This window comes from Oncorhynchus nerka, linkage group LG18 (genome assembly GCF_034236695.1).
Source record: "Oncorhynchus nerka isolate Pitt River linkage group LG18, Oner_Uvic_2.0, whole genome shotgun sequence".
NCBI classification, from domain to species: Eukaryota; Metazoa; Chordata; class Actinopteri; order Salmoniformes; family Salmonidae; genus Oncorhynchus; species Oncorhynchus nerka.
The window spans coordinates 64,838,289-64,853,223 of record NC_088413.1 but is presented as its reverse complement, the minus strand read 5'-3'; the positions used below and the strand labels follow the sequence as shown (position 1 = coordinate 64,853,223).

General features: G+C 44.3%; 1 protein-coding gene across 1 annotated transcript in view; it reads left to right on the top strand.

The window, feature by feature from the left end:
• dlgap2a (discs, large (Drosophila) homolog-associated protein 2a) overlaps window positions 1-14,935 on the top strand; it is a 79,419-nt gene that overhangs the window by 49,604 nt on the left and 14,880 nt on the right. The window contains exon 6 of the mRNA XM_065004269.1: window positions 11,792-11,851. Within this exon, the coding sequence (XP_064860341.1) occupies window positions 11,792-11,851 (60 nt within the window). The remainder of the gene's footprint in view (window positions 1-11,791; window positions 11,852-14,935) is intronic.

Genomic DNA, 14,935 nt, shown 5'->3' with positions numbered 1-14,935 from the left:
CCTCACCCACAGCCATCGAGGCCAGTATAAAGGAGTCAGCCCACCTAGCTGCAGCGATCAGCATGCAGTGGAAGGAGGAAGTGTCGGCCATGCGTCGTGAGTTGTCTGATCTCAGGAGGGACCTGTGCACTGAGCTCAGGGCCTTCAATAGCAACTTCAACACCTTCACGCAGCACTACAACACGTGGTCTCCACATCCTGGGGCTGCTGGGGGAGCAGGGGCAGCTGGGGGAGAATGGGTGGCTGGGAGAACATGGGTGGCAGGGGGAGAAGGGGCGGCTGGGGGAGAAGGGGTGGCTGGGAGAACATGGACGGCTGGGGGAGAAGCTGGGAGAACATGGGAGGCTGGGAAACGGGCTAAAGTGGCTCAAGTGTCTGTAGGGACGCAGGCCAGGAGCAAGGTGCTGGTGAGACAGAGCACGGCAGACGCGGCCGTTAATTGTCCTGAGGAGGAAGAGGTACAAGAGAAGCAGGCCGTCGTGAGGCGCCATCTTCCTAAACAGATCTCAATGGACCCAGCCATTCTAAGTCGTCCGGCATCACTGTTTGTAGAGGGTTCTATCCCGATCACTCTAGATTCCGTACTTGTGGATCCAGTCACCATGATCCAGCCAGAACCAGGGTCAGTAGACTCATCAACCTCTGTGGTTCGCCCAGAACCACTAGACCAGAACACTAAGAGCCTATCAGATCAGTTATCTCCAGGCCCAGTCAGCATGAGCTCCTCAGAAGCACAGTCTGTGGATCCAGCCATAGAGGACCCCGTAGATTCAGAGCATCAGTACCCAAAGACTGTGTGCTCTCCAGATCCAGTGTCCACATACGTGTATTGTTTGGAAACAGACAAGCCTACAGACGTAGTTAATGTATACGGTGTAGAAACAGACAAGTCCACAGACGTAGCTAATGTGTACAGTGTAGAAACAGACAAGCCCACATATATAGCTAATGTGTACAGTGTAGAAACAGACAAGCCCACAGACATAGCTAATGTGTACAATGTAGAAACAGACAAGCCCACAGACGTAGCTAATGTGTACAGTGTAGAAACAGACAAGCCCACAGACGTAGCTAATGTGTGTGGTGTAGAAACAGGCAAGCCCACAGATGTAGCTAATGCGTACAGTGTAGAAACAGACAAGCCCACAGACATAGCTAATATGTGCTGTGTAGAAGCAGACAAGCCCACAGACGTAGCTAATGTGTGCAGTGTAGAAACAGACAAGCCCACAGACGTAGCTAATGTGTACAGTGTAGAAACACACAAGCCCACAGACGTAGCTAATGTGTACAGTGTAGAAACACACAAGCCCACAGACGTAGCTAATGTGTACAGTGTAGAAACACACAAGCCCACAGACGTAGCTAATGTGTGCCCTGAAGAAACACACAAGCCCACAGACGTAGCTAATGTGTGCCCTGAAGAAACACACAAGCCCACAGACGTAGCTAATGTGTGCCCTGAAGAAACACACAAGCCCACAGGCGTAGCTAATGTGTGCCCTGAAGAAACACACAAGCCCACAGACGTAGCTAATGTGTGCCCTGAAGAAACACACAAGCCCACAGACGTAGCTAATGTGTGCCCTGAAGAAACACACAAGCCCACAGACGTAGCTAATGTGTACAGTGTAGAAACACACAAGCCCACAGGCGTAGCTAATGTGTGCCCTGAAGAAACACACAAGCCCACAGACGTAGCTAATGTGTGCCCTGAAGAAACACACAAGCCCACAGACGTAGCTAATGTGTGCCCTGAAGAAGAAACACACAAGCCCAAGAAACAGAAGCCCACAGACGTAGCTAATGTGTACAGTGTAGAAACACACAAGCCCACAGACGTAGCTAATGTGTACAGTGTAGAAACACACAAGCCCACAGACGTAGCTAATGTGTACAGTGTAGAAACACACAAGCCCACAGACGTAGCTAATGTGTGCCCTGAAGAAACACACAAGCCCACAGACGTAGCTAATGTGTACAGTGTAGAAACACACATGCCCACAGACGTAGCTAATGTGTGCCCTGAAGAAACACACAAGCCCACAGACGTAGCTAATGTGTACAGTGTAGAAACACACATGCCCACAGACGTAGCTAATGTGTGCCCTGAAGAAACACACAAACCCACAGACGTAGCTAATGTGTACAGTGTAGAAACACACAAGCCCACAGACGTAGCTAATGTGTACAGTGAAGAAACACACAAGCCCACAGACGTAGCTAATGTGTGCCCTGAAGAAACACACAAGCTGGACCCAGCTATTGTGAACCGCTCCGATACAGAATCGATTGACTTAGTTAAGGTGAAACCCCTAGTCCCAGAACCAAGAGTGACGTACCTACCATATCCAGTACCTGAGGTCACTGTGTCCCCACCACAAGAGTCAGACTCTGACTTGTCCCCATCAGATTCAGAATCTGTGGAAGATGTCACTGTGCACCAGCAAGATCCAGTGTCTAAAGACACAGCTCCTGTACACCAGGCAGTTCCTGTCTGTCTGTCAGATACTGAATCTTTAGACCCAGGCCCTATAGTCTCAACAGCACCAGAGATAGAGCCACTGTATAATACCAGTTTGTGTTCATCAGAGCAACTAGATCAATATTCAGTTACCATTTGCCCAACTGTCATAGTTACACCAGAGAGCCCAACTGATTTAGAATCACTGGATGTGTGTCTGATCCCATCTGATCCAGAATCACAGGACTTAGCCACTGTCTGCCTTCCAGACCTCCCAGATCCATTCCCCTTAGACTCCGACATGTTCCCATCAGAAATAGTTGTGCGTGCATATCCAGTCACCATCGACTCCTTTGATGAATTTGATGAGTCTCAGGAGCCAGAATGGCCACCTGTTCCAGAACCAGTGGACCAGGCCACTGAGTGCCCAACTGATCCATTTGTGGTCCATTTGGTCTTAAATTCCTCAGATGAATCAGATCTGGACTCAGTCTTCTTGGATCCTCTGGAGACAGTTAGTGTGAGTTCATCAGACCTCAGCCCAATCGCCATGTACACACCACCAGACCCAGTTTCTCTGAGCCCCCCCAGTCCGGACCACCCCTCTATATACCGAATGGAATCCATGTGTGTGGACCCAGCTATTGAGTACCAATTAGATCACATGAATGAAGACCTACCTATAGAGTTCCCTGAAGATTCAGAACCACAGGACCAAGTTACAGTGCATTCACCTGGCCCGGTCTCCCTTGGACTGGGAAGTCCATTCACCCCAGACTCAGTAGCCCTGGACCCAGCCACAATGTGCCACCCAGAACCAGTCATCCTAGACCTAGATCCACTAATATTACTAGACCCAGCTAGCATTAGCTTGTCCGCATTTGAGCTGGCACCCATGGAGCTAGAGGATGCCACAGGGGAAGCCACAGATCACTCTGTCTTAGATGTCTGTGAGGACCCTGAAGCTCCGGAGGGGGAGACAGCCACTGACAACCCAGGGAAGTCTCACTGTGACCAGGCCTTTCTGTGGGACAGATGGCAGCAGAAGCCCCCCCAGTGGGAACCACGGTCCATGAAGAGGAGTTCTAGTGTAGAGCTGTGGAGCGGGAGATATGAGTACAACAGTGCGGAGATAACATATATGTCTCTGACACTCTGAGAATGTGAGATGTCTCCTCAAGATCGCAGTGAGAAGAATGTAGTGTTGAATGTGTCAGTAGCAGAGTATGCATAGGAACATTTAGTATTGATGTTCAAAGGTGTTTTACTATGGATCTTAATGGATTTATTTGTCTGGGTATCATGGCCACAGTAAAGCACTGTATGAATGTTTCATAATGCTTAGGATGAAACCATGATCATGAATGTGGTTTGACATTAAAGGACTGCATTAGTGACAGCAACTACGTAGCTGAATGGAATGCACTGTGCCATAAGAATGTGATGAACAATCAAATCATTTGAATGCACACCAGACTTCAATTGCATTTGGCTTGAACTATGATGGACCAACGCATTCTGAACTGCTGTACGCATTGGTGAACATTGACATGAACTTATCTTTCTGTTCTTTACGAGTAATGAATGCATACTTTTCATTCGAGAAGTCTGTCACAAATTACATTTATCACTAAAACCTCTGTGGAGCTCACTGTGGTACACTAAATAGACTGGCCTTTGCTTATGTGTCTTGACAATCTTTGCTGTGACTGTGGATATACAGTAATGTTTTTCTATGGTTTTACAGTCTTGTTTTTCTGTCGATTTACCGTATTGTTTTTCCCTGACATATCTTGAGTAGTCTGTTAAATGTCACTCCGGAATAGAGCGATGTAAATCTTGGCAATTATCATACAAATCCCAAAGACTGGCTATAAATCAAATGAGCTGTTGGATTTACACTACGGGAACTAACGGAACCTTGGGAAATGACATCATTAAATCAGATTATGGAACAGAAGTGATCTGTAGCTGTTTGGATTGTTGGGAATACTATTGCTATATCTTTTTTACACATGCATGTTCACAAACAGGCAGACAGAAACACACACACACACACACTTTCACACACCCCTACTACCCCTTGATTTAGTCAGTTACGTCAGTCCTGTCCAACACCTATACATCAGCAGATATCTGACAGCAGCTTCCAAGACATCTGATGGGATGTTTTCCTGTCAATGTCAACTCAATCCATCCCCGGGTAGTGAAGCCATGGAGGTCCTGTCTCTCTGTCTGCCACAAGGAAGTGATGGTGCTGTATCTCTGCTGTCATCCTCATGCTCAGGAACCAAAGACTGAGAATGTTATTCTAACAGCTGGTACTCAAGTGTATCCAAATATTAATGTTCATGCTTTTGTATACAAACAATATGTCAATGACAATAGTATTTGTGAGGATGACTGGTGACTGATATTATTGACCTGGAGACTGTAGAGAATGGTGATGTTAAACTGCATGGTTATGATGATTCGGAAGATGCATTATTTTGACACCTACTGCACTGTGTTTGGTGCTGGGTGGTGTTTTAAGTTTTGTGCCCAGTGTAGGGAACAGATCCCAGACACTATTGGAAATACAGAATGATAGCTCTGCTACAGGCAAGGCACCAGCCAGATGAAACACAAGAGATGTCTGTGCTATCATTATTAAGGAGCTGTGAATGAAATTGCACCATTAAATCCTGGGCCCTAATAAAGTGCACTGGGAAAAAAAGCTTTGATAAGAAATGTATGTGAGTCGTACACAACAGTGACTGTCGAAGTGACACTGTTCTGTTATGCAGAAACTGTGCAGTACATTATTTATTTTCATGTGCGTCAGTTTATGAAAGTCTGCTAAATTAGCTGAATCTGACAAGATTATACAGGGGAGAAGTTAATTAGTTTGTTTTGTCATATTCATTTTGTTCCTTTCTACTGCATAATACATCACACTTCCTCGTGCCTTTGTTGCATTGTTGGACTTTTTATTAGATACAGTGACGATTTGATGACATACCAATTGTACTATGCCCATTTGATATAACATGAGCAAACCTCTGAGCTCAGAGTGTTGGTGTGGATACCTTCTATGGTGAACTCTCACCTCACAGCGAGTGATCAGACTAGAATGTTCTTTGTATTTTTGGATGGGCTATTTTACCCAACATTGATAACTGAAATTAAAATACTCTCCTTGAGTTTTTTATTTTAACTGAGTATTACTGACTGCTTACTGTCAAGTTAGGAACATAATGACTCTTCCACCCTCATTGCCTAGTATGGAGCTCCAAAGTTGCTTACCAATCACCAAAGTGCTCAGCAATACGGCAGTGCATGGAGTTATTTTTCTAAGTGCACCCGCAAAATCCATGCTTTCCAATTCCATACCTCTAACTGCTCATTACTCATCTGAATGTGATCTCCACCATTCATTCTTTTCTGTTTAGCCATACTAAACTGTCAGATTAGCTCTTTACATTCGCCATCCTATGAGTTTTCTTCCAGGGATGCTAAAGCCATCTACCAATTAGCCAATGATCTCTTCTGCTTTAGCTTGAGAGTGATGTGTAAATGTCTCACCACGATTGCTGTGATTGCTTCCTCTTTGTGCATCTTCTCACAGCCTCTTAGTGGTCCTATTACAGTTTCACAGGTTCAACTAGGGTCATATCTTGAATAAGAACATATACAGTATTTCATAAAAAAATTGAATCAATTGAAATATACGATTGTAAATATGATTGCTAGTTAAAAACTAGATTAAACAAGATAGATAGTCACAAATTTCACTAAATATTAACTTCCTTTTCACGGTGTGAACATACACTCACCAGACAGTTATTTAGGTACCATGTTCACGAAAATGGATCGCTCCTACAGAGAGTGAGTCAAGTGGCTGTGGCTTGCTACTGTATATAAAGCAGGCAGACAGGCATGGAGGCATTCAGTTACTGTTCGATTGAACGTTAGCATGGATAAAATGAGTGAACTAAGAGACTTTGAGAATGGTATGATTGTCAGTGCCAGGCCCACCGGATCCACTATCTCAGAAATTGAGTTTACAGAGAATGGTGGGAAAAAAAAAAACATCCAGTCAGCGGCAGTCCTGTTGCCGAAAAACAGCTTGTTGATGAGAGAGGTTGAAGGAGAATGGCAAATAATCGTGCAAGCTAACAGGCGGGCCACAAACAGCCAAATAACGACGTAGTACAACAGCTCCACTTCACCTCAGGAGACTGAAAAAATGTGCTTGGCCCCTAAGACCCTCACAAACGTTTTACAGATGCACCATTGAGAGCATCCTGTCAAGCTGTATCACAGCCTGGTACGGCAACTGGACCGCCCGCAACCGCAGTGCTCTCCAGAGGGTGGTGCGGTGTCCCCAGCGCATCACCGGGTGCACACTGACTGCCCTCCAGGACACCTACAGCGCCGATGTCACAGGAAGATGAAAAAGATCATCAAGGACATCAACCATCCAAGCCACGGCCTGTACACCCCACTATCGTCCAGAAGGCGAGATCAGTACAGGTTCATCAAAGCTGGGGCCGAGAGACTGAAAAACAGTTTCCATCTCAAGGCCATCATACTGTTAAATAGCCATCACTAGCCAACCTCCGCCCAGAACATAGAAACTGTCACTAGTCGGCTACCACCCGGTTACTCAACCCTGCACCTTAGAGGCTGTCGCCCTATGTATCAAGACATGGAATAAGTGGTCACTTTAATAATGGAACACTGGTCACTTTAATAATGTTTACAAACTATTTACTAATTTCATATGTATGTACTGTATTCTAGTCAAGGCCATACTATTAATCTATTTCTGTATATACAGTGGGGGAAAAAAGTATTTAGGCAGCCACCAATTGTGCAAGTTCTCTCACTTAAAACAATGAGAGAGGCCTGTAATTTTCTTCATAGGTACACTTCAACTATGACAGACAAAATGAGAAAAAAAATCCAGAAAATCACATTGTAGGATTTTTAATGAATTTATTTGCAAATTATGGTGGAAAATAAGTATTTGGTCAACAACAAAAGTTTATCTCAATACTTTGTTATATACCCTTTGTTGGCAATAACAGAGGTCAACCGTTTTCTGTACGTCTTCACAAGGTTTTCACACACTGTTGCTGATATTTTGGCCCATTCCTCCATGTAGATCTCCTCTAGAGCAGTGATGTTTTGGGGCTGTTGCTGGGCAACACGGACTTTCAACTCCCTCCAAAGATTTTCTATGGGGTTGAGATCTGGAGACTGGCTCAGCCACTCCTGGACCTTGAAATGCTTCTTACGAAGCCATTCCTTCGTTGCCCGGGCGGTGTGTTTGGGATCATTGTCATGCTGAAAGACCCAGCCACGTTTCATCTTCAATGCCCTTGCTGATGGAAGGAGGTTTTCACTCAAAATCTCACGATACATGGCCCCATTCATTATTTCCTTTACACGGATCAGTCGTCCTGGTCCCTTTTCAGAAAAACAGCCCCAAAGCATGATGTTTCCACCCCCATGCTTCACAGTAGGTATGGTGTTCTTTGGATGCAACTCAGCATTCTTTGTCCTCCAAACACGACGGGTTGAGTTGAACCAAGTTATATTTGGGTTTCATCTGACCATATGACATTCTCCCTATCTTCTTCTGGATCATCCAAATGCTCTCTAGCAAACTTTAGACGGGCCTGGACATGTACTGGCTTAAGCAGGGGGACACGTCTGGCACTGCAGGATTTGAGTCCCTGGCGGTGTAGTGTCTTACTGATGGTAGGCTTTGTTACTTTGGTCCCAGCTCTCTGCAGGTCATTGACTAGGACCCCCCGTGTGGTTCTGGTATTTTTGCTCACCGTTCTTGTGATCATTTTGACCCCACGGGGTGAGATCTTGCGTGGAGCCCCAGATCGAGGGAGATTATCAGTGTTCTTGTATGTCTTCCATTTCCTAATAATTGCTCCCACAGTTGATTTCTTCAAACCAAGCTGCTTACCTATTGCATATTCAGTCTTCCCAGCCTGGTGCAGGTCTACAATTTTGTTTCTGGTGTCCTTTGACAGCTCTTTGGTCTTGGCCATAGTGGAGTTTGGAGTGTGACTGTTTGAGGTTGTGGACAGGTGTCTTGTATACTGATAACAAGTTCAAACAGGTGCCATTAATACAGGTAACGAGTGGAGGACAGAGGAGCCTCTTATAGAAGAAATTACAGGTCTGTGAGAGCCAGAAATCTTGCTTGTTTGTAGGTGACCAAATACTTATTTTCCACCATAATTTGCAAATAAATTCATTAAAAATCCTACAATGTGATTTTCTGGATTTTTTTTCTTCTCATTTTGTCTGTCATAGTCTAAGTGTACCTATGATGAAAAATACAGGCCTCTCTCATCTTTTTAAGTGGGAGAACTTGCACAATTGGTGGCTGACTAAATACTTTTTTGCCCCACTGTATATATATATATGGACACCTGCTCGTAAGAACGTCTCATTCCAAAATCATGGGTATTAATATGGAGTTGGTCCCCCCTTTGCTGCTATAACAGCCTCTACTCTTCTGGGAAGACTTTACACTAGATGTTGGAATGTCGCTGCAGGGACTTGCTTCCATTCAACCACAAGAGCATTATTGAGGTCGGGCACTGATGTTGCGCAATTAGGCCTGGCTCGCAGTCGGCGTTCCAATTCATCCCAAAGGTGTTCGGTGGCATTGAAGCCATGGCTCTATGCATGTCTGCCTAGTGCTGAAGGTCTGCCTAGTGCTGAAGCACGGAGCGCAGTTAAATATTGTCTTGGGTGTAACAAATCAAATCAAATGTATTTATATAGCCCTTCGTACATCAGCTGATATCTCAAAGTGCTGTACAGAAACCCAGCCTAAAACCCCAAACAGCAAGCAATGCAGGTGTAGAAGCACGGTGGCTAGTAAAAACTCCCTAGAAAGGCCAAAACCTAGGAAGAAATCCAGAGAGGAACCAGGCTATGAGGGGTGGCCAGTCCTCTTCTGGCTGTGCCGGTGGAGATTATAACAGAACATGGCCAAGATGTCAAAATGTTCATAAATGACCAGCATGGTCAAATATTAATAATCACAGGCAGAACAGTTGAAACTGGAGCAGCAGCAAGGCCAGGTGGACTGGGGACAGCAAGGAGTCATCATGCCAGGTAGTCCTGATGCATGGTCCTAGGGCTCAGGTCCTCCGAGAGACAGAAAGAAAGAGAGAAAGAGAGAATTAGAGAGAGCATAATTAAATTCACACAGGACACCGGATAAAACAGGAGAAGTACTCCAGATATAACAAACTGACCCTAGCCCCCCGACACATAAACTACTGCAGCATAAATACTGGAGGCTGAGACAGAAGGGGTCAGGAGCTTTTCTGAAATTTTTGAGAGGAATGGAAAAGTCGATATAGGCCGATAGTTTTTTAACACTCCCTACCAAGTTCCAAATTGCCTCTGGAAACAACGTCAGTATAAGAACTGTTCGTCGGGAGCTTCTTGAAATGGGTTTCCATGGACGAGCAGCCACACACAAGCGCAATAACAAGCGTCGGCTGGAGTGGTGTAAAGCTCTCCGCCATTGGAATCTGGAATGCTCTGGAACGCTACAGCATACAATGACATTCTAGAAGATTCTGTGCTTCCAACTTTGAGGCAACAGTTTGGGGAAGACCCTTTCCTGTTTCAGCATGACAATGCCCCCCTGCACAAAGCGAGGTCCATACAGAAATGGTTTGTTGAGATCGGTGTGAAAGAACTTGACTGGCCTGCACAGAGCCCTGACCTCAACCCAACAAACACCTTTGGGATGAATTGGAATGCCGACTGCAAGCCAGACCTAATCACCCAACATCAGTGCCCGACCTCACTAATGCTCTTGTGGCTGAATGGAAGCAAGTTCCTGCAGCAATTTTTATTTCATTTAACCTTTATTTAACTAGGCAAGTCAGTTAAGAACAAATTCTTACTTACAATGACGGCCTACCAAAAGGCAAAAGACCTCCTGCGGGGACGGAGGCTGGGATTAAAAAATATATATATAGGACAAAACACACATCACGACAAGAGAGACACTTCAACACTACGGTTTTACAAGTAGGCCATCATTGTAAATAAGAATTTGTTCTTAACTGACTTGCCTAGTTAAATAATGGTTAAATAAAAATAAATAAAGAGAGACCTAAGACAACAACATAGCATGGCAGCAACAACACATGACAACAACATGGTAGCAACACAACATGGTAGCTGCACAAAACATGGTACAAACATTATTGGGCACAGACAACAGCACAAAGGCAAGAAGGCAGAGACAACAATACATCACGCAATGTTCCAACATCTAGTGAAAAGCCTTCACAGAAGAGTGGAGGCTGTTATAGCAGCAAATGGGGGGCAACTCCATATTAATGCCCATGACTTTGGAATGAGATGTTTGACGAACAGGTGTCCACATACTTTTGGTCATGTAGTGTATATTTATATATATATATAGATTTGTATATATATATATATATATATATATATATATAGATATATACTCCAGACTCTGATATTGCACATCCTAATATTTATATATTCCATTCTTCTGCTTTTAGATTTGTGTGTATTGTTGTGAATTGTTAGACGTTACTGCACTGTTGTAGCTAGGAACATAAGCGTTTCGCTACACCCACAATAACATCGGCTAAATATGTGTGTGTGACCAATAAAATTTGATTTGTGGTGTGCAGAACGGCATCTGGGAAAGCACAACTCGTGGATCCTTGTCAGGGATGGGCTATTGTAGCAGACGACCACCCTGGGTTCCACTCCTACTAGAGAAGAACAAGAGGGCTCCAGTGAGAACACGGTCACCAACACTGGACAATTGAGGAGTGGAAGAACATTTAGTTCAGTTGAGTGGCCTGGTCAGTCCCCAGACCTCAACCCAATAGAGCATCTTTGGGATGAGAAGGAACAGGCTGTTCGCAGCATGAATGTACCAATCTGCAGCAACTGCATGATGCCATCGCGTCAGCATGGACCAAAATCCATGTGGAACATTTCCAACACCCTGAAGAATTCAGGCTCTTCTGAAGAAAAAGAGGGTTCCAACCCATTACTAGATGGGTGTACCTAATAAACTTGCCGGTGAGTGTATGTTGCTGTTGAAGGAAAAAGGAAAAACTGCTGCTGCCTCACAATCTATCCAAGATGCTTCAATTGATATTTTATATTTTATTATCTGCCATTATGCTCCTATCTATGGGTACAGTATGTAGCTGTTGTTCTGTATAGTGTACTGTGATTAGTGTTCTGTGTACTAGGCAGATGTGATCAGGATGTTGAATGTGATTGGCTGGCTTGTTTCAGGGATCCAGTTCCGCCTCCCCTCCACCTGCAGCTCTGACCGGACGACCCACGAAACCCCAGGTAAACCTCCTGTCCAAGCCAATAGCGGATGGTGAATATGTTTTAAACCAGCATCGTTTATCATTTATTCATGACATACAGTAAAAATTATGTGAATAAGCAGTCTCACATTCACACTGGTTTATCAAGCTTATCAAGATTAAACAAAACAACAACACCACCACATAATAATCCCTGAAAACAAGCATCAGTTACCGTTAAAACCCTGCAACTCTCTCTATCTCTCTGCAACTCTCTCTATCTCTCTGCAACTCTCTCTATCTCTCTGCAACTCTCTCTCTCTCTGCAACTCTCTCTCTCTCTCTCTCTCTCTCTCTCTCTCTCTCTCTCTCTCTCATCACCCGTGGCTATTTATTTTCTCCTTGAGCCTCTCTGCCGCGTTGTGGACCTTATTGATTCATCAGGCACAAGCCCTTATCTTGCAGGTAGATTGAAAAACGTCAGGGGAATGTAAAATACCCCTCTCCTCTTTTCCCTCTTCTCCTCTCCCCTCTTCGTCCTAAAACGGGCTATGGGAGTGAGAGAAGTCGTGAGAGCTCTAGCAATGACGAACGCTTCGGAACATTGGCCCGCTTGACTGATGGGCCTTCCTTCATTCCCTCCATCCTTCCTTCCTTACTTCCCTCTCTCACTCCATCCGCACACTCACCAACAGGCACACACACACACACCCTTCTCCTCAGTATAGGTCAAGGTTTCTATTTGTAGATTCCCTGGGACTTGGTGATACATCTGGCAGGGAGAGCACTTTGTCAAGTTATTTTGTTTAAAATGCTGGAGTTAAGGCCTCCGTGGCAGATGCTGTGCTGCCAGCCATGGGGTCTGGAGTGACAGAGAGGAGTGACAATTACCTCGTACCCCTGCACATAATTACCTCGTACCCCTGCACATAATTACCTCGTACCCCTGCACATAATTACCTTGTACCCCTGCACATAATTACCTCGCACTCTGCACATAATTACCTCTGCACTCTTCCTGCACATAATTACCTCGTACCCCTGCACATAATTACCTCGTAACCCTGCACATAATTACCTTGTACCCCTGCACATAATTACCTCGTACCCCTGCACATAATTACCTCGTACCCCTGCACATAATTACCTTGTACCCCTGCACATAATTACCTCGTACCCCTGCACATAATTACCTCGTACCCCTGCACATAATTACCTTGTACCCCTGCACATAATTACCTTGTACCCCTGCACATAATTACCTTGTACCCCTGCACATAATTACCTCGTACCCCTGCACATAATTACCTTGTACCCCTGCACATAATTACCTTGTACCCTTGCACATCGACTCGTACTGGTACCCCGTGTATATAGCCAAGTTATCGTTATTGTCAGTGGCGATTTTAGCATGTAAATCTTGGTTGGCAAAAAATAAATACATGTGGGATGCATGCCAGCAAAGCGAATACACAACACAACACTAAACAATACATTAATTGCATAATAACGGTGCCAAAAGGTGCCCACAAACTGTTCGGGCCTACATAAAGCTGCCCCAACAGCAGAGTCCCAACAGCAGAGTCCCAACCCAACATTGCTACACCTGCATATCAGTTGAGCCTTGTCTGGCAGTGAAACAGTTCATTCAGCCTCATTTCCTGCCTTTTAAAAAACATAGCTGATATGGCTGACTTGCTTAAACAAATGTGGTTTCTACTGACAATTGAGATGTACAAGCTATGGCATAAGGGGACGACAAGCGGATATGAGGCAATCCGTAATTTCGAATAAGATATTAATGATCGAGCTAGGACAGACGTAGTCAATATAACTATTTGTTCAGCACTTTTGAAATGTACAGCGACAGAATTCAGAACATGGGCCGTTCTTACAGTGTTGTCCCTGTACACCAAGTCAGAACCGTAGGATAAATAAAGGGGGCATATAAGCAGACAATGAAAGCTCTTACAATATTCAATGTTTACATTTCTCAAAAACAGGTTATAGGAAACATGTGCACCACCAATTTAGAACAGTGGGTGATATTAAGAGGTGAAAATAGACCAAATTATTAGGGTGAGGCACATGGGCTACTACCAGCTTACTACACAATATACACTTAGTATTACTTTCTTAGCTGCAGTATATATATATCTCCCTGGCATATTATGTAATTTATGCAGCAGCATACAAGACATTTTCGGACTCACCTTGTTGTTCTGTGCTCACTTGAATAGGAAAGTGGCGCGACGGTCCTTCGTGGGAAAATTCTGTCATCAAAGTCTGGCATTCTCTGTATTTATGGTGCTTTCAAGACAGCCGTAACTCATTTTTCCCAAGTTCCCAGTTGTCTTGAACTCACTAAAGTCATATTTTGCAGTTTCAAGTTAACAGTTGTTTTGTGTGCTGCACAAATCATGCTTCATTGACAGCATGGACAATGCTGAAAGTTTTATCATTTTAATCTAGGAAAAGAGACACTTAATCTTAGACTTGGACCACAAAGCCATTCCACTGAATAGCAGGTTCAGGATTGCTTTGCAATGCTTGCAGTTATCCACTGGTTCCTTCCAACCACTCATTGGTGGTTTGAATTTGCAATTTCCAATTTGTTGTGAAATGTTTTTGTCCAATGACCGATGAGCAAAGATATGTTTTATCTATCATTTCTCTTCATTATTTATCTTCATATGACAAGGATTAAAAAGGTTTTACCAGCAGATTGTCAACTTGATTCATGATGATGACTGCTAGCTAAAAAATTGAAAGTATGATGTTGACATGATTCGTCCAATCAAAGCTACCGTAGATATAACGTGATTTGAAGTCATTTTATCTGTGGCCAATGAACTTGGGCCTTCTTGGATGGGCACTTCTAATGTAACTATATGGCAGCACCCAGGGGGCTTGAATTTTCGAGCTCTACCCCACTATGGTGACGTAGTGTTCCCTTGAGTGATAGAACACTGAGCCAATCACAGCGCAACGCTCCATATTATCTGCTGGCTTGCCCGACCACCACAGAAACCAGTTAGGCTGAACCACCTTCATGTTGGAGCTGCCTTATTCAAGAAAACCAAAAAGAGACCATGTTTGTGTGCGGCTTTACTAACACAATATA